The sequence below is a fragment of the Falco cherrug genome, chromosome 1 (genome assembly GCF_023634085.1).
Source record: "Falco cherrug isolate bFalChe1 chromosome 1, bFalChe1.pri, whole genome shotgun sequence".
In the NCBI taxonomy this organism is placed as follows: domain Eukaryota; kingdom Metazoa; phylum Chordata; class Aves; order Falconiformes; family Falconidae; genus Falco; species Falco cherrug.
The window spans coordinates 96,326,919-96,346,897 of NC_073697.1; the positions used below are offsets into that span (position 1 = coordinate 96,326,919).

Genomic DNA, 19,979 nt, shown 5'->3' on the forward strand with positions numbered 1-19,979 from the left:
AGAAATGCCATGTTTGGAATGAAGAAGTACAAGCAGCAACCGATCAACACCACCTCAGCTTTAGACGTTTTCTAAAATTCAGAAGCATTTTTTTAGCAAAGCCCTCCACTAGCACACTTGGAGGAAAGAGAAAAGACAAAGCAGTGAAATGCAATGCTTTCATACTTCCAGAGGCTTTATTGGGCTCCCTAGGGCTTGGGTCTGGGGCTGAGAGTTGGATACCTCCCGGACTCAGAGCTCCTGTCACTTTAAGAGACAGTCTCACACTTACACACTCGCACACACACTGACAAGTGCTGCGTGTGCACTCTTTTGCTGCCAGCTTCCAGTTTGCTGCTAAGTATCAATGAAATGCCAGGCACGCAGAGGACAGCACCCAGCCCTGCTGCTGCCACCGCCAGAACACAGAGATGTGGGTCCCGGTAACCCCCCCAAGGTTTGCCCAAAAATCCAAAGTTTGCAAAAACCAGGTGCCATGGGGTCCGGCAGCCCCAGGAGGTGGGCAGCCTGGGACAAGGAGGTGGGTGCACGGGAGGGCTCCAAGGGCAGAGAGCAGGGGACCAGGCAGGGGACACGGGCAGGATGGCAGCATTTTGCAAATTACAGGGCTGTCTCCTAGCAACAGACAACACATTTGGCTCCACGTGACTTGCAAAGGGCCCAGAAACCAGACCCGCTCGAAGGGGGAACTGGAGCACTCCCTTCGTATTTTTAATCACCGGGTCTTTATGGTCTGCAACACTCTCTCGTTTTAGGAGAGGGGCACTGCAAACCCCAAACGCACGGGGCCAAAATGTGCCCCCTCACCTTTTGTATCCAGCTCCACGTGGATGATGTTGCCCATGACAGATGTGTTGTGAAGGTGCTGGACGGCCTCCCGGGCTCCCTTAACAGTGGCAAAGATCACTTTGGCGATGCCCAGGTGCTTCTTGTTCTTGGGGTTGTACAGAATCTCCACCTCTTCCACTTCACCATATTTCTTGCACATGTCGGTCAAAAAGTTTTCACGGATGTTGTCATTCAGCTTGGCAAAGGTGACCTGCTTGGGAGGCACTGGCCCCACGTAAAATTCATCAATCTGGAAACGGGCACAAGGACGGAGAGGGGGACATGATAAAAAAAATTATCATTGTTAACGAGCGTGGGAGAGGGCGTAAGGATGACACAGGAGGGAGACGGTTAAAGCATCCTGCAAACTTTGGGGGGAAAAAAAATTGCCTCCAAGGCTCTGGGATGAACCCCGGAGCTGAGCAGAGCCTCTGCCGCTGCAGCCATTCATTGAAACTGGCTCCTTTCCGGGCTACAGACATGTATTTCGAGCTGTACCGTCAGCAGAGAGGCCCCCTCCACCGCCCCCCTACCCGAGAAGCCCCCAAGACACAGCTCCAAAACCTTCAAGTGATCTCGTTAGGCAGACACATTGATTTCTCGTTATCTTTATAAAAGAAGATTGTTGTTAAACAGTCTGCCAAATAATAATGTTAATAGGAATATGACTGTCATTTAAACGGTCCATTAAACTACTTGAAACTGAAGCTTCACTCCCAGATAAACAAGAACACAGAGCTAAACCCAAAAGTCAGGGCAGTACCTTGAATTTGGGGACAGACAGCTCCAACTCCTTAGTTTTGGTCCATATTCGCCCTATTCTGGGATCCCTGACACAATCCACAGGAGCGATTCCCGAGTTCTGGGAGGAGGAGGAGGAGAGAGAGCACAAAACCAGCAATAACAGGGCTTGAAATTTAAAACACAAATAAAAGAAAAAATAAACCCCAAGAAAGCACAGGCTGTCTCAAGGGAAGGGGAAAGCACGCACACACACATATACACACACGTGTCAAATTGCAATACTGCTGAGAAATGCACACAGATTGGAAACACAGAAATAAAGCTGCAGGTTTGGGCTCCTCGGGCTCCTGACAGTTGAATACACAGTGTCAGGTGGCGGTAACTTTGGTGGCTGTGTGTGTCCCCCCCGAACCCCTCTCCTACACACATGTGCTATGGCAGGGATTACCACGACCCGGAGGGACCCCCACCTCCCAAAACCGCCGGTAAAACGGAGTCGGCGGGGGGGCAAAACACAATGGGGGAAACCCACGACACCCCCTCCGACCCCGACCCCCGCCTTCACTCACAGGCATGCTGAAATGTTGCCCATCGTAACGGTAGAGTTTGTGCTGTCCTTTTTTCAGAGCCGGGTCAATAATCAACTTGTAACTTCTCCAATGGTGATTTCTTTTCTCGACAGAAGTGCTGGCTTGCGTGCTGTTCTCCATTCCGTTGATCCAACCTGGACGGGGGGGTAGGGGGGGAAGGAAAGGGGGAAGGGGAAAAGGGAAAAAAAAAATCCACGGAAAACCATAAAGTTAAAACAAAACATTCAACAAAGACCTCGTCGGTTTGGGTGGGTTTTTTGTTTTTTGGTTTTGTTTTTTTTTTTTAAACGAGCCGCCTGCTCTACACACCCAGGCAGAAAGGAAATCCACCGCGAAGCGAGCCCTAAAATGGGGGAATCGCCAGCCGGGTCCCCCCTCCACCCCAGCCAGACAAGAGGCAGAGAGGGAGGAGGAGGAGGAGAGGAGGAAGAAAAAAAATAAAAATAATAATAAAAAAGACCCAATCTCACTTGAACTCTGCTTTTTGCCATGATCTTCAGGGTGCTTGGCTTTTTCCCCCGCCTTGATCTCTCGGAAAGACATCGCGCTCGGCGGCCGATCGTCTCCGGGCGGCGAAAGGCGAGCTCCCGTCTCACATGGGGCCGGTTACCGGCGCGGGCTGGCCGCCAGGCTCCTGCCTCCCGTTTTTGCGAGCCACCACATATTGTGTGTGCTCGCTGCTGGCGGCGGCGGCCTCCCACAATACACCGCTGCGAGCGCCGCGAACGCCTAACCGCCCTCCGCCGCCTGCACATTCACGGCGGCCGCGCGGCGCAGCCCCCGGCCCGCGGCCGCCCGCCGCCGCCGCCCCGCCGCCGCGCGCCGCCGCATGGGCCGCCGCCGGGGTGGGTTTATTTTTTTTTCCTCCCCGCCCCGGGGTTAACGGCATGCGGGGGGGCGAGTGGAATCTGCCCGCTGCATTTACCTTAGCGCAAACTGTTTCTAAACAAGATGGACCTATAGGTGGGACAAGTTGGTTGTTGGGGTTTTTTGGTCTAGGTTGTTTGGTTTTTTTTTCTCCTCTTTTTAGGGGTAAGACTTCAGCGAACCCGGACCGGGTGGCCGCAGGCGGAGCGCGCAGCCCGCCGCCCTGCTGCAGCAGCGATGGGAGAAGGCGGGGGGGGGAAGGGGGAAGAGAGAGAAGCGGTAGCGGCGGGGGGGGGGGTTGGTGGTGCTGCCGTTCGGCGACACACAGCCGGGGGGGAAGCAGTTTTGCTTATTAAAGGTCCGGGTCCGGCGGCAGCCAATCAGCGGGGAGCTTCCATTTTGTTTTAGGTATTAAAGGCCGGGCGGCGCGGTCCCCCCGCCGCTCGCCGGGGCGCGGAGCCGGGCGGAGCGCGGCGGGCGCATGGCGCGGCTGCACTCGGTCCGCGGCAGCTCGGCCGCGGTCGGGCAATTGGCTGGTTAAAGGCAGCGGGGCGGCCGCAGCCAATGGGCGAGCAGCTTCCATGGGGCTTGAGTTATTAGACGGCGGTGTAAAAACATCCTTCAGCAGACAGCTAAGGAGAGGCCAACAGATCAGGCAGCCATTTTTCTGCAATGGAGCGAAATGGCCAACTGGGCTTTTCCTTTGTTCCAAAAGGGGGATCCGCCATGTGAATCCACACCGTCCACTTGCGGGGAGCGCTCGGGGTGGTGTTAGTCTGGCACCATGCTTAGAGGACTCACTGAAGAAGGAAGATTTGACCCCCCCCAAAAAAAACCTAAAAAAAAAAAAAAATGCGGATTTTTTTCCCTTATGATTCGGGATCCATCTTTGTCTTGTGTAACTAGGTCATGGCACACCCTATGTCAGCAGTTAACAATTTCGAATGCCAAAAAAAAGTAAATACATTATTTTTCAATTTTTTTTCGTTATTTTGTGGGTTTTTAAGCTTTGTACAGCTCTCTGATGACCGAACAATAAATTTTAGAGAGTATTTCCTGTATTAAACACTTGATTCCTGGCCATTTTTATTAACTCCTTTGGTGCTTACAAGGTAACGTTTTAAATAATAACCATAGGAATAGTGAATCTGTCAAAAAGGCAATTTGACTATGATAAGCTTTTTTTTTTTTTTTTTTCCTCTTACATTGTAAGTACCCAATCCATTCTGTCCTTGCTAAGTGTAGTTTTCATGTTAATGTTACTGAAGTGGTCCTTATTGCTAAGCCTTCATTTGCATGTCTTATGTTTTTGTCTGTTTACCTAAACCAATTTATGCTTTTTCCAGTATTTTACTTATAAAGCAAAATACCTAGATAAGAGATGCTTGAAAGTTGTTTACAACCATTAAATGTTAACCAGGTGTTTTCACACTAACATGTGCAGCCTAAAACTATATAGGAGAATATTTTTAGTGTCTGCGTGCTCTGTGGAAAAACACTGAATGTCCTTTTTATGTACAGGGTAAATCTGCCACAGGAAGGTAGATTTAAGCCTCGAGTAGGAGTCCTCGCTGCGTACAGTCCGTTAACATAGCTAGACAACTTTTTCTATAGCTTTTTTTGGGGTTGTTGGTTGGTTTTTTTTGATGCTAGACCACTGTCATACAAAGATCCGTAAACTATCTTAACAAGATCTGCTTTGACTTGCAAACTTACGAGCGAAGTGGTGATACAGATCGTATATGTTTATAGCCGTTATTTTTAAAAAGCGTAACAACTTCACCTTCAGAGCTGCATTCAACTATGGTGCGCGGGTAAGTAAACCCCTTTTGCCCTTGCAGAGAAACATATAGACCAGGCCTGTGCGGCTAACGTTATTGTCCTGGGTAGAAAGATCCTAATGTCGTCTGTGTGAGCGGTGGCGATCTCCTTCTCCTCAGATACATCTAACAGCGTCTCTGAAAACGTCTATTTTCAGGGAGGGATTTCTCTTTTCTGCATAAAGCGCTTGGTCGTCCGCTGCCCTGGTGTCTTTTTTTTTTTTTTTTTTTTTTTTTTGCGGAGAGACGCCGTGAATCCATTGCAGGCGTTACGTGGTTGTTAAATGGAACGCACAAAAAAAAAAAAATCTGCCTGCGAACAGTTAAGATGTGAAGTTGATTGTAAAAAAGGCGAAAAGGCGGTGGTGGTGGGGATCCCTTACATGTTTTATCCGTCTAATTACAGAAGATCAAAAAAAAAGAGGCAACAAAATGGGGGGGGGGGGGTGTTTTTCAAGACGGTGAGTCTTAATGGCGGATGTCTCACTAAAAAGCACTGTAAAATCCTTCATACCGAGAGGCAGTGACTTGGAGAGAGGGGGGGAAAAGGAGGTCTGGAAGTAAATCCAAAATGAGGGTGTTTCTTTCCAAGTGAGGGACCCTTTGCAGCCTGAGTTTTACAGCTGGAGGAGCCGTGACGCAGTTGATATTCACAGCAGTTGTGCTTTAGTGCAGCTACCCAGCCCATGAAATGGCCTCCCCGCCGAAGTCTGGTGGTTTTATTATGTGAAAGCCTGCGGAAGCACCGTGTCCCGGGCGCCGGGAGGGGTGGCTGGTGGCAAGCAGGGCGCTCCCGGTCGCGCTCCATGTTGTGTGAGGGTAGCCGCCATCATGGCTTCTCCTTCGGCGCCGCGTTCTCCTCAGAGCTGGGGCGGCGGCGAGGCGGGCTCTCCCCCACTGCCTGGCGGCGCTTCGCGTCCCGATCACTGGAGGGAAATGGGGTTTTTTTTTGTTGGTTTTTTTTTTTCCCTCCCTTTTTTTTTTTCTCTCCCCCTTTCCCGCCCCCCCCCCCCTTCCCCCACCGCTTTGTGAGGGGTTGTGGAAGGCGAAGCCGAGGAGGGAGCGGGGCGCTTGGCGGCTTTTTCTCCCCGCGGCTGCCGCGCACAAGATGGCCGCGCCGGGGAGCGCCCTGCAGCAGCGGGAGGCAGCACTGCGGGCGGCGGGGCTGGCGTCGTTCCAGCCCGGCCAGAGCGGGGGGGCCTGGCCGGGCGGGCAGGACAAAGGCAGCTCGCATAATGCAGCCCCAACCCTGGGTGCCTATAAATAACGCCGCCCGCCCATCGCCTGCCTCCCTGCCCCCCGCTGCAGCCTCCCGCTCGCTGCCTTTTATATAAATACCGTAAGATGAAAGTAGCCTAATGCAGAGGGGGGGAAAGAAAAAATTAAGAGGAACAAACAACAGTGCTCCCCCCCCCCCCCCCCCAAAAAAAAAAAAAAAAAAAAAAGCCCACAAAAAGCTAACAAAACCCCGGACTCGGCGGCTGTGGGGGGCGGCGGGGGGAAAACAGGCAAATGAGCAGGCAGCGCTGGCTGCGGGAGGAGCAGGGCGGCGTCGCCAGCCTCCCCGCCTGGAGCGGGCTGCTGCGCCCCGCCAACGCGCCGGGGGGAGCGCGGCCGCCGCTCCCCGCCGCTCGTCACATGGCTCTTTGTTGTTTTCCTTCTCCTGGCCCTCCTGGGCTTTTCCCCCCTCCGCCATCGCCCAGCCGCTCCGCCGGGGCAGCCGCTGCCCTGCTTCCTCCCGCCCGCAGCCGGGAGGGGATGGGGCGGCCCGGCCCGGCCGGCCTGCAGCGCCCAGCTCCCCGGGCCCGCGGCTGGGCTGGCGCGGAGCCGGCTGCCGTGCTGCAGTGCGAGCCGCCATGGCCGTCCGAGGTGTTACATGTGCTGCTTTTTATTTTTTTCTTTCTTTTTTTTTTTTTATTTTTGTTTTTTTTGTCGTTCGTTGGTTGGTTTTTGGTTTTTTTTCCCCGAGCAGATTTTCCTGCAGCTCGCTTGGGGTGGAGGCGTGGGGGTTATTTCGGAGCTTCACAAGCCTCGCTGTGCTCTGCGGGGAATTGTATCTTGTGCTCCACTGCAGACCCAGATTAGGTGAGCTAGGAAAGCCTGGCTTGAGCAACCACTTCAGAGGGCAGGACAGGGAGGAAAAGCAAACACTTGTAGAGAGGTGGCCTCCCTGGTAAGGCTAGAGCAGGAGCGTCCTGCGGACCCTGTGGGAGGGAGAAGGTAAGTGGCTGCTTGGCAGAGGCTGCCTGCGGGAGCGGCATGTGCCGGGCAGGGTGCGCCCTGCCCGCCAGTTCCTGCGGCTCAGGACCAGTCGGTCCGTGGGTTTGTAAAACCTGTGCTGTGGTATGTGCCGAGGCTCAGGTGTGTTTTCCTGCAAGGGAGCAGGGTGCTGCCGCGAAGGAGGCACCGCAGCCTGCGCCTTTCGCAACGACGCGAAGGGCTTACGCTCATCCCTTCGTTCCTTGTTCCCCCCCCCCCCCCCCCCCCCCCCCCCCCCCCCCCTCGGTCCTCACCGGGTCAGGCTCTGTCGAGAACAAGCGACAAACCGTCCTCACAAAACATAACACGTTTCCATGGAGGGGAAATAGAAAAAAAAAAAAGGTTCCGCACTGCCAGGGTGGCTGTAACCCGGTGCCTGTGCCCCCGTGGCGGGGCTGCGGCGCGGCAGCCATGGCGCTCCGGGCTGGGTCCCGACTCCGGCCAGCCCGCCGGGAAGCGCCTGGCCCTGGCTGCTGCCAGCACTGCAGCAGCCCTCCCGCTTTACAATCGCTTTACATGATAATCTGCTAGTCAACTTGGAAGAAAGGGTGACGTTATTCTTAGCTAAACACCATTAAAATGCTCCTCTGTTTCTCAGGAGAGGTGGAAAGCGTTTCAGCTGCCTGGAAATGGCCGAATCAGGCGACGTGTAGATCAAAGGGCGGTGTAGATCTGTGCTTGGGTTTGCAGGGGTTTTACGAACTGTAGTAAAAACGTTTCTGCAGCTTGCATCAGTGAGTTAAGTCAGCACGTGAAGTGATTAAAAAAAAAAACGGCAGGTTTAAACAGCATCGGTTCTTAACTGTCCCGGGATTTAAAATTTGTTTAAATAAATATTTGGATATTAGTAATATCTGCATTTAAGCCTTGACGTTGGTCTGTTTAACCCTGAAGCAAGCTAGCTCTGCCCTAACGTAGGCTTTGAAACGATTCAGCCAGACCATAATACTGTGGGAGCTTAGACAGCTTTGTCTGTACTTGCACCTCTCTGCGTATTTTTCCAGGACTATGATCTTTGTCTGCAATTAATCATTGTTCAGGACGGCCGTTCCCGATGGTAGAATCCATGAGCTGCTCCAGCTGGGAGAGGTCCTAAAGCGTGTGTGCCTGGGCGTACGTGAGAACCAGGGCCAGAAATTGCTTGGGCAGCAGGCGTTCGTACAGCGAGCCCACCGTGCAGACCCAGTGAATTGTGTGGGTCCTCAGCACTTCTGGAAATTGTTTTTGTAAGTCTGAGCTGCACATTTCTTTCCGTTTTTCAGAGTTTCTAAATGACTGGTAATGCTCGATATAGTTTTAAAAGTCAACTGAGGCAGTTGAGACTGGTTGCGCTCTCAGAGTGGGTGGTTTCATAGCTGAACCTTGTATCTGAAAAGCTAAATGTTCTGGTACGGCATGTTTAAATCCCAGAAAGGTCAAACCAGACTTTCATACTTGTGTTAGATTGACCCTGGTTTACTGGGTGAGACTCTTAGAGAAAGAAAGAGATCTCTCAGGGGAGGGGGGGGGGGGCGGGAGAAGAATTTTTTTTCTCTGAACAGCTTGTGGTGACTCTGCGCACATTCTTGAAGCAAAGGGGTTTGTTCTTGCCCACAGCGTCCCTCCCCTGCATTGTTGAGTGGAAAACTCTTATGCTAATTATTTCACTGTCTGTTATCAATAAGAAGTGATTTAATTTCTTTGGCGGAGTGTTGCAACAAGAGCAAATTAGATTGAGAGGCAAAGTGAAATAAAAAATATGCAGCTGTTCTGCCAAACAATGATCGTGACTGTTTACAACATTTTGTTTTAGACTGGCTTGTACCCAGAATCCTTTATATTGAAGGTTTTCATGTCACAATCCACTGCTTGTGCAAGGAAGCTAGATTAGTGTATTATAAAGGACAAAAGAGACGTAGGTTCATCTGGTTCGGCTTCCTGCATTATCCAGGTCATAAGATTTTTGTGAATTAGTTGCTTTTCCTCATTTGAAAGAATTTAACTACAGCGTACCTGCATCTTAGAAAAACATCAGAATTTCATTTTTAAATGGGCTGTGAGAGAGACTAAAATAAGAGTCACTAAGCGCTTTCCTTCGAAATCTACCTGACAGACTAGAAATCAAAGTAACCTTTTTAAACTTGCCCTAGTTTCTGCTTTCAGTTTCTGGATGTTGCTGTATCTCGGGCTGCTTGACAGAGCTCCATTACCAGATTTCTGTCCCCATGTAGCTGTGTGTACAGGCTGATCAACTGAGCATTTAACACTCCCGTTGCAGACTTGCAGAGCTCCCCCTCGGGTCCATCTTTACAAATCCTGTAATCGTTCCTGTTGCAGTTCCCTGTGAACACTCCAGATTTTTCCCATTTTGATCTGGGCAGAAGGGGACAGAGCTATCGGCTATCAGCGATAGTCATACCCGTGCCAACAGCCCTCCTGGCTGAGATGTCTCTGTTAGGCATCCAGGGATTACACCAGCCCACATTCAGCTGGTTTCCCAAGACGGCTCCCAAAATACTCTCAGATCTGTTCCTTCTTGGGACACCGTACTGTTGGTTTGTGCTTTTTGTTCTGCGTTTAGGGCTTTACAGTTGGCCCTCTGGAAAAGGACAAATCCTTAGACAGCATTGCTGCTTGCAATGGCCTTTTCTCTTTTTTTTTGGTTGTTTTTTTTTTTTTATAGCCCCTCCTGCCACTGTTGAGTGTCACCTATAAACTTGGTTGGTAATGTTTTTGTATTTTCTTCCAGATAAACAACTGCTTCTGTCTCCATTGTAGGAGTTTCCCGGTTCCGGGTGCGTATACACCTCAGCAGTGTCAATATTGTGTCAGGAGGAGGTCTGGATGTACGCCATCCTTGCCACGCCTCGGTTCCATGGGAAGAAAGCCCAATTTAGGAGCTGGAAGGGAGCCAGGAGGCACACTGCAGCATTTGCCTGCCCTGGTGTCTATAACGTAGCCATAAAATAACATAGAGCCCAAAACGGTAGCAGGACCCGTAAAGAAAGATGACAGCTCTAGAACACAGTGGTTACAGCTGCATTTTGAGACCTTCCTGTTTAATGGATTTTAATCCATTTGGTTATGCCTTCTTGCTCTTACAATCTCCTACTCATAATCAGATAAATGTTTTGCAGGGATTGAGGTATGGCACATCAGCCCTCTTGCGGAAATCTCCTACTAGTGATGTTACTATTTACCTCCAAACCTGGCAGTTTTTTAAAACAGTTTCTCTCGGCAGGTAAACTCATGAAGCTTGGTCTCCCATGGATTTGTGTCCATAAATGTCCCCTGACAAATCTTCCAGCTCTTTGCCAGTCTTGCTGAGCCTGTCTGGCTGGGCGAGGGGTAATGTGCTGGCTGGGAGCTTGATGGGGCAGCGGTACGGCCCCTTGGTATGCGCAAGGGCTCAGCTCTGCCTGCCTTTCCCAAGACCAGGGTGGTGCCTCTACTACATTCTCTACTCAGCTGTTCATTCAAGACCTAAATATGTTTGGGACTTCTACCCCACTGCCAAATTTGACTGAGACTGGAGGAAGGAGAGGAAAAATTACATAGAACAACAGTCATGTTAGACTGTTTTATTTTTAGGAAACCAGGCTAAGAATATCAAAGGAATATTAAGTAGAAATATGGACAGGGTATTTGCCTGTTCAATTTTTTTGCCATGAAATTTTTCATTTCTTCCTAAGAACAGCAGATGATCTGTCTAGGGAATTTCTCAGCCAAAATCAGCAACCTCCTGACAGATTTCACTGGTGTCCCAGCACGCTCTCAGGATGCACGGGATGTAAGCATTGAACAATGACAGGGAATTACTAGTCTGCTGCGGTGTTTGGCTGCCTGGGTGCAAAGAGATGTATGGTGATACCCAGTGGTGGAACAAACATTTATTTTGTTTAAGATCCATACAAATTTTGATGGACATGCTGGATGTTTGCCAGGGCTGGGGTTTTTCGGTTTCTTTTAAAACTGTGTCTGTTCATTTTATTTCTGCTGGTATTATGACAAAGCCACCTCTGTATGAGAGGTAGTGCTTTCAGAGATCTAATCGTTCTCAAGCTATAAAGGAATAAAGAAGCTGTTTCAACACCTGACTTGCAGAATGTTTTGGGTTGCTTCTTGCCTATTGAAATGCAGCTGCTATTGAAACCCTATGATCCCCTTAGAATGTTCAACCAGTTATTTTTTAGAATACTTTCAAGCTTATAAAAATAATGAAATAAGAAGATGGGCAATTCTAATCAACATTCTAAAGCCATCAAATCACTGAATAGTTCAGTTCTTCATGGCCTAAACAGTACAATTTTAAGAAAAAAAAATACCATTTGGAGAATGTGGACACTCATATAGCTTACATCAAAAGGAAATGAAGATACAGATAAGTAATCTAAAAGGATATTTGTGCATTAAAATACTTGTGTATCTGGACAGCTGTCATGAAACTGTCTAGGTGTGATGGTAGCTGGAGACCTATGAGTCTTTGTAACAAATGCAGGCATACAGGGATGGTGCTGATTATAAGTGATGGAGTATAAAATGTTGCGGCCAGAAAAGTGTTGACAAAGATCAAATGAATGAGTTTAGTTTACAAATCAGAGCAGTTTCTTCTAACTGATATGATACAAATCACGTACAAGACCGAGACAGTTTTGCCCTTGACATTGTTGCCATTGTTCTCAAATCTGCAGTTCAGGATCCCCATCTTGATTTATTTTTTGACAGGACAGTTGGGAGTGCCCCAGCTGGTCTACTAAGCCCTGGGTTTCAGCTGAGTGGGCCAGAACGTGCAGGATTAGTGAATGCTGTGCCATCCATTGCTTTTCTAGGCTGCTGCATAACAGCAGCTCCCAGTTGCTAAGCAGCTGCAGAGCCAGGCTCTGCCTTTGCTACCAATCAGCTGTACCAGGGGAGCAACGTGGGTTCCCCTTGATCGGTGGAGAGGAGCCAGCAGCGTGAAAACGGGAGCGGTGGCCATCGCAAAATTGTTCCTTTTCTGGCTGGCTGATGGGCCCCCTGACAAAAATGCTGGAGTGAAGCGAAGGGACACTTGATGGCCCAGAAGCAGGGGGTGGCAGGGGGCGGGGGGAGAGGGAGAGCCAGCATATGTGCACAGCGGAGGTTACAAAGACAGCAGATCTTAGCAGAGCAGGGGGGCACGCGCTGAGGAGAAAGAAATGGGAGAGAGGCCAAATGCACAGTTCAGAATATAATAAAAAAAAAAAAAAACAGGAGGAGAGTGCGGCATATGGAGAGGGGAAATAAAGCAGAACTTGCACAGCCTGCGAATAATTGAATAGAAAATACAGGAAGAGAGGGAAGGAGCTTGATTCATTACTGCCCTTCACCTTGTGGAGTCGGCTACACCCGGGAAGAGGAGGTGTGGAATACAACAGCATCTTTCATGTTTAGCAGCGAACTGTAGGTTTTACATTTCAGCCCCTGCCATTTGTGGTTTTCTTGCTGCATATCCCCTGCCTTTTGTTTAGACTTGATTCCTGCAGGCTCTGTTCTTATCTTTGCCTGGTTTCTTATTTATTTTTATACTTGCTTTGGCTTTTGTTGTTTTTTTACAAGGTAAGTCTTAAATTAAAATACTGTTTCCAGATACTTTGTTTCAACCTTGAAGAGGGCAGGCTGTTGCTAATTCCTAACTGAAGTTCGTTTCCAGTAGATCTGCAAAGCCATTGCTGCTTTTCTCCCCCTCTCTTTTCCAGGAGCTGCTGATGGAGAAGAGAGTTCCCTTTACTTCCCTATGCCTTCCCCTGTGCGTTGTTTTTCCTTTTCCCTGCACAGTGCCTGCCAGCAGCCCGGGAAGACTTGCTGCTAGCAGCGTGCGGCAGGAAGTGGTTCCTGCGGCAGTAAATTATCACAAATGCCTGACATGTTGCATAAGGAGGAGCAAAAAAGTGTCATGAACATCTGCGGGGGGGTTGTGACCAAATGAGATTCTAGTTCCACCACTGCTCAGCTGCCCACATGAAAAAATACTTTGTGGTCTCAGTGCCGAATATGCAATTGCCAGTTAGAGCTGGCAGGGAAGCAGGGAAGCTATATGTTCCTCTCTCCAGCTCTTCCAGACAGAGGATTGAGGGGCACATTTGTACGGGAGGGTGGGGAGAGGATTTAAAGCTCGTGCAGCTGTCACCCTCCTTTGTGGCCAGCCCTGGCTTGCTTGGAGGCCTGTCGACTGAGGACACTTTTTTTTTCCCAGCTCCAAACCTGAGTCCTAAAAGGAGAACAGATGCCCACCCAAATCTACAGGAAGAATTTGCTGTGGGCGCTCTGTGTGTGTGTGTGTGTATTTCAGGCCAATAAAAAACTTGACAGATATGCAGCCAGATGTGTTTTGTACTTGGCAGATTTTTGTCTAAGGTGTCTGATTCAGAAGGATGCTATATTTGCTTCCTCCTTCCATTTGTTTGGAGTCCTGTATCTTTGAACGGGAACTGTCTATACTATTGTTAAACTCCTAAGACCATTAATGGTCTAGATGCACTGACATTTTACAAGTAGATTTAGCAGCCTGTCACACAGCGGGATTTTTAGCATTATGAGAGACACAAGTTTAATTAGAATGATTTTAACTAGGAAATCTCCCTGCCTTAAGAAATCAGAGCTACTATGTTAATCCTGGTAAGCAATGGGAACTTGACAGCGTGCCTGTTGTGATGAGAGTCAGGAATGGTGAAATATGTGTAGGAAGGGAGAAACGCACAGGAAACATGCCATCAAGGACAGTGGTGTCAAGCTCGCACAGGGCAGCGCGCCAGTCCGCATTTGGCAATGGATGACCTGTGGGCTGGAGCAGCCCCGGCAGGTTGCTGCCCTCTACGTGCCGGTGCACACCAGACCATGCCACCGCCGGGATTGCTCAAATGCCTTCCCAACCCGTCAAGGACCTCCAGCCAGGCCACTGCACCATCAACCCATCCAGCTCCCACAGGCATGTCCCAGGCCAAAAATCACAGCTCTAAAGCAAACATGACACAACTACAACTGGGTTTATTTCCACTGCCTGAAGTTATTAATTAGCCTGCTCTCAGAGCATCGCTGTTTCTTTGCAGGCTTTGCTCTGGCTGGGTTAATGGCTACTTTCAGGTCTGAGAGAAATTCAGTCTGGGCCTGTCCTTTGTCTAGTGATGCTCTGACAAGCCAGAAACCTTTCTGGCTCCTGCCAAACCTCTATGCCTATGTATGAGCTTCTCCCAGCCAGACAAGGACAGAGCAAATGCTTCCCGCTTAGCTCTCCCTGTACAGCTAGCACTCAAGAAAAAATGGGCAGGAATTATGGTGTTTCCCATAGGGATATAAACAGAGGCTGTTATCATCTCTTCAGTCTGCAGTTGCTGCCTTCCTGTAGGAAGTTTGCACAAATATCAGAGGGAAGGATGCGAACTTCACATGTTAACTGCCCTTTAATGTCAGTGCCATACGTTACTCAGCAAAAGCCTGCCTGTTTCATCCACAGTTGTCTCTCTTACAGCCTACTTTGCTATCCTTTTTTCTCCTCCTATGAATAGTCCCTGTTTCCCCACATTTGTCCAAAAGATTTGAGAGCTTCCTGCCTGGGCCAGGTGCTGGAGTGATGGCTATTGCATAGCCAATGCAGCAATGAAGTGTTGATCAAAGCCTGGCTTCTAACAGCTGAAAAACACGTGCTTGTTCAGGTTGCATTATAGCTCACATAGTGGAAAATATATTTAATAAGCAAAAACCTGGGATCACTTAAACTTGAGGTTCTCAAAAGCCTCACAAAAAAAGTACAACTCCACACATTTCAGGTTTAGTGGAACCTACCAACCAGTTTTTGGGGAGCATAACCCAGATTTGACCACCCACAGTGGACCTACCTACCCCATACTTACCCCTACTGTGTAAACTAAAGGAGCTGAATACAACTCCTGGCTGTGGTGCTGTGTTCACCTTAATAAATATGCCTATAGGTTTCAGTCCTCCTTTGTTTCTAAACCAGCAAGTACATTAAAATATCTCTCTCCACCAGGAATTACATACTTTGGGAAGGCGAGAAGAAGGGAAAAGTAATTTGAAGCAAGCAGATACTACAGAGAGCACTCTGATTTGGAAAAAAACCCCGCCAACATCTTGATGCTTGCTGGGTCGGGTGGAGTGCTGGGTAATGGAAACACAGGAAGGTATAAGCCAGAGGGATTTTAGTGTTGTATACTAAAGAGATGGGTTGGATACTGGGTAAAAACACATTGTGTTGCAAGGAAAGCTATTTACAGCTCTTTTCCCCACGTTTCCCAAAATTACTTCCTGATGGGATTTATTCTCTGCTGCAGATCTGGATGCAGAAGAGCATCTGATGCTGATAAATTCACACAGATCTGTAGCAGAGCCCTGTGCTCTCACTCAGGCACGAGCAAGCCTGTGCATCGCTCATGAACCTGCTGCTTTTGACTGTTCCCATGGTAAAACCAACCACAGCTACCAACGCAGACACAACCTGCAGATCTCATCTGAAACAAAACATTTTGAATCCCTCTCTCTCCAGCGAATCTCCAGATTCACTTCTCAGCACAGAGGTAGAGGATGAGATCCAGCATCACTGTGATAGCTCTGTCAGCCTGTGTTGACAAAATCCTCCCCATCACTCAGTGAAGCCATGCCAGCACATCTGGGAGACACACATATTGTCCAGATCCGTGGGGGCAAAGTTACGGTGGTGTTGGCAGACACTTGCTTGTTCATTTCATGCTTTTCAGAGATCACTCACTGTGTTTGATGTTCCAGAAAAGGATGGGATGATCTTAACCTTGTGTTACCCATTTTTTACAACAGAACTTGGCTTGAGAATTCACAATTTGGCTTGAGAATTTAGTGAGGAACAGAAACTTGAAACTACCCTTAAGCACCTACTGTATCAAGCTGTGACGTTACCATATTGATTTACACACTCTTCAAATTTGTAAAGTGGGTTTTTTTCCCCCCACAACTGCAAAGTCAAGAACTTAGTTTCTAATGAAAGATGAGATTCAAAATACACCACGTTGGCCACACATATATCAGGTAGGCCATATCTGGCCCACATAGTTGGCATCCCTGATTTAAAGCATACCAGAGAAAATAACACAAGAAACACTATGTGTTCCCTATAAATAGCTGCTCTCTAGGTAGTACTCAGTGTGTGGTTTATGAACAAAACCTGTCCGAGCTACATCAAAGTGCCTGAATATTCACTGCTTGATTTTGATGAGTTCTGTGTCCAGTTTGGCTAACACCTCCTTGTTGCAGACCATTGTCCTGTTTTCTTTCACAGCCCTCTGAACTCTGTGGTAGCATTTGGGCAGATTTTACGTCAAGTTTATTGACAGATTTTTGCACTGATTTAGTGCATGGGCTACTTGAGCCAAGTGAAACAGGAACTATATTCCGAAGGCATGAAAAGGCAGAAAGGAAATTTTCTTATTGAAATATAATTTTTCCACATTACTTAATAGTCTAGAAAGTTAATACCTTTCTGGCAGCACTTCCCACTGGGAAAAAAAAATACGGTTCCTACTCAGCCAAACAACAATGTAATAATGTTTTAGGTTGGGTTAAATGTCTTGGAAACTGGCAGGTGTCACAGCCACCTTGCCTCCAGTGAAAAAGGCAATTGAGAGCCCTTATGAAACAAGGGATTTACATCAGTAGGAGCTACTACACAAAAACCAAGCACATGGCAAGGTTTGAATAGATGGTGAATCATGTGGCCCAAGGGATTTTTTGGGGTGGGGGCGTGTGTGTAAAATATCAGGCCATGAGGACCAGATGGCAGAGCTCTGCATATGCAAGAGCAACAGCAAGAAACACTACAGAAATGGATACTGAGAAGCAGCTGAAAGTTGAGGAGACTGGGAGCTTTGATTTTGAAAAAAGATATTTCCAGGGTTGAGTGAAGGTCAAAAGAGAGTGTTGGCACTGTGAACAAAAACACAACTGAAAAACCAGTTTCGTACAGTTGTTCTGTAAACAAACTGAATTACCTTGAGTATATATATACCTAGCTTTGTCATAGGCTTCTCCTCTTACACGGATATTGTCACCCATAACTTCTTTGGATATTGTCACCCATAACTTCTTTGTGTGTGCAGTGGTCTGTGCACATGACAAACAAATGTTGTCCTTGTGTGACAGCTGAAATTTATGAGAAATTCATTCTACTTAGATGGTAAGTCCTGTTCTTTAGGGTCTGTATTTCCAGGGCGTTGTCTCTTGCTCTGTATGTACATGCTGTAGTGGGAATTCATTGCTGAAAACACAAATAATTAATATCACTGGTAATGTTAAAAAATAAATATTTAAGGCTCTGTCTTGTTATGCACAGTTTTAACTAAGTTTATAAATATTACCTTTGACATAAATGGGGCTACTCGTTCTTACTAAGTTTATGTTTAAGTCTTTGTAAAGCTGGGGTCTGTATTATCAGGAAGAAAATTCTTAAGTGTATTTCAAAAACGAAGTTCTAAAGACATTTAGGAAGAACAGGTCCCCATTCTTGTCTAGTTTATATTACCATATAAACCAATAATATCAGTATACAGCAGATGGCGTGTTCTGTAACTCCTCTCTACAATTGTGGCTACAAGGAAGTACGAGTAGTCTGAGCCCCTGCTGGTTAGCTAAAACAGTTGTATTTTCCATTAGAAGTATTACTGCAAGCCATGCTGCTTAGCCTAAGGGCATGCACTACGACAGAGCTTAATTGATTGGAAACGTAAAACTTTTACAGTATTCAGAGTTCCTCCAAAGAGAAGAACATAGCTAACCAGAATATTTTGCCAAGTCTGTTAACATATTTAAAACAATATTTTGTGAGCTGGAGGATTTAGTTATGCTTCTCTTCCCTCATTTGACTTGATAGTCACAAAACTTACGGGCTCAATTCTAGCATTATTAAAACTCAGTTTCCTTGACTTCTTCAAGCACATCACAAAGGGACAAAGAGAGGCAGCACAGGTGCGTTGGTGGTGTTTCCTTAGGAGGTCAGGCTAAGGATATGCCTTAAGGTTCTTCCATTGTACCAAAACCATTTAGGAGGTTGTAAGCACTCTTCCCCAGGCTCGGTATTCTGAGAAACGGGAGTATCAACTTATGTCATCACCCTGTATTGTAAAAAAGCCATAGCCTCAATATTAAACCTAATCTGTGAGGGGGTTTTGGGTGTCCTCAAAACTAACCTGAATTACCCATCAATACCATCTAAAGTGTTAAAGCATCTTTTAAAAATCCTAAACTTCCAGCAGTTTTCCTAGGCAGTGTGCTAACCTTTCGCTCCTTCCAATTATTTTCCTTGGCAATCGTGAAGTGGCAAATCGGTAACAAGACTGGAACACAGATATTTACCATACCCCATTAAAGTCTTGATTTTGGTACACTCACTGTAAATCTCTATACGCATATTGACTCCTGAGCTGCAGATGCGTAAGCTTTTGATGAAACAGAACTTGTGCCAAAATCAATATACAGGCCAAAACAGAAGCAGGAGGACACTTACAATTAATAATGATTAGATTTGAATTTTACTAATAGAGGCTTGAATCTTCTTCAGTTTAAATCAGTGGCAGAATTCCATATTGGATTTTACTTTTTCACAGCCAGCAAAATACGCTTACCTTTTGCACAGGAGTTTATATGCCTAAAGCACTGCATACCAGTTATTTAAAAATAAGTAACTGAGACACTGAAATGCTGTATTTCATCAATACTAAATTACCTCACTACAAATAGAACATCCATTATTTAAAAACAGTCCTTGGAGTGTTTACAGTTGATTTTATAATCTACTCATTTTACATTGTTTCCTCCCAAATCTAAAGGTGTACAAATCTGAAGTTTCCTTAACTATAAAATCTAAAAGGAGACAAAGCTGTGAGAAATGTAAAGGTTGTTTTGTGAGGCTTGCAAAAAAACAAAAAAAAAAAAGCAAAAAAAGCAACCTAACAATGACCCATAAAATACTTTTATCCCCCCAAAAAATTTTTATGACAATAATTGAGTTGAAAAGAACCCGCCTGAATTACAGTATTCAGTTACAGGAAGACTACTGAGTCTATCTGCTGATCATATCATACTTAGTGTGACGCTGCTTTTGAGCTAGGCCCAAATAAATTTATTCAGGGTAAAACAATTCTTTCCTGGACCATTCATTCCTGTGTGATACTGGAATGCCCTCAGCCATTCCAGTAAACAGGAGTTGATAGCTTTTACTGTGGTCCAGATAGGTAAGACTGTGGTTCATAGAGCATCTTTTTGATGGCTTGTGTATTCTACATACTTGCATCAACTTTTTCCTCTGTAAAATGGTTAGCTTTAAATAGGTGTGAATTTGGTTTATTATTATTATTGTTGTTGTTGTTGTTATTGTTGTTGTTTTATTATTATTGTTGTTGTTGTTGTTACACAATCATCATCATTATCATTATTATCATTCTTACCATTATTATTTTTATTTTAATTATATGACACTTTGTTGGGTATTTACACGCCCCCCCCATCCCCAAAATACCCTTTTCTAGCTTTTGTTCGCCCTCTGCACAAAGCAGTTTTCCTTGAAAGAGATGGGGAGAGCAGTCCTGTTTGCATTCGGTCTGGAAGGCCATCTAGTGACACAACCGTGCAGGAGAAAATACAAACCCGAGTTGTGATTTTTTTTTTTTTTCCCCCTTAGTTGAATTAAATGATCTTGCTACACTCAAGCATGCCCTTGGGGGTTTGTTGCTATTCCCACAAGTGGTATTTTCAAAGATTTCAGAGTCAGTTTTGATTTCTTAAGAGCTAACGGGGTTTATTTGAGACGGAGCACACTTTTGACCCCTGCTAGGAAAGAAATATTTTTTTTTTTGTGCAGAATGGTGGTAGACTGGCACTTGAGCAGGTCTGATGT

General features: G+C 46.9%; 2 protein-coding genes across 3 annotated transcripts in view; both read right to left on the bottom strand.

Moving 5' to 3' along the window:
* Nucleotides 1-3,124, bottom strand: part of SETD1B (SET domain containing 1B, histone lysine methyltransferase) — a 53,351-nt gene extending 50,227 nt beyond the window's left edge. The window contains exons 1-4 of one of the 2 annotated variants that reach the window (XM_005434583.3): nucleotides 2,633-3,124; nucleotides 2,142-2,296; nucleotides 1,592-1,690; nucleotides 808-1,078 (exon numbers count right to left, since the gene is read on the bottom strand). In XM_005434583.3, the coding sequence (XP_005434640.2) occupies nucleotides 808-1,078; nucleotides 1,592-1,690; nucleotides 2,142-2,296; nucleotides 2,633-2,705 (598 nt within the window). In that variant the 5' untranslated portion in view covers nucleotides 2,706-3,124. Of the gene's footprint in view, nucleotides 1-807; nucleotides 1,079-1,591; nucleotides 1,738-2,141; nucleotides 2,297-2,632 lie in introns of those variants that run through there. The other variant, XM_055709929.1, reaches the window with a different exon arrangement.
* A 1,725-nt stretch (nucleotides 3,125-4,849) lies between these two features.
* On the bottom strand, nucleotides 4,850-6,707 carry LOC129736039 (uncharacterized). The gene is made up of 2 exons (XM_055709945.1): nucleotides 5,872-6,707; nucleotides 4,850-5,775 (listed from the first exon to the last, which is right to left on the bottom strand). Exons 1-2 carry the CDS (start codon nucleotides 6,705-6,707, stop codon nucleotides 5,679-5,681), a joined length of 933 nt encoding a protein of 310 aa, XP_055565920.1. The 3' UTR covers nucleotides 4,850-5,678.
* Between the last annotated feature and the right edge of the window lie 13,272 nt (nucleotides 6,708-19,979).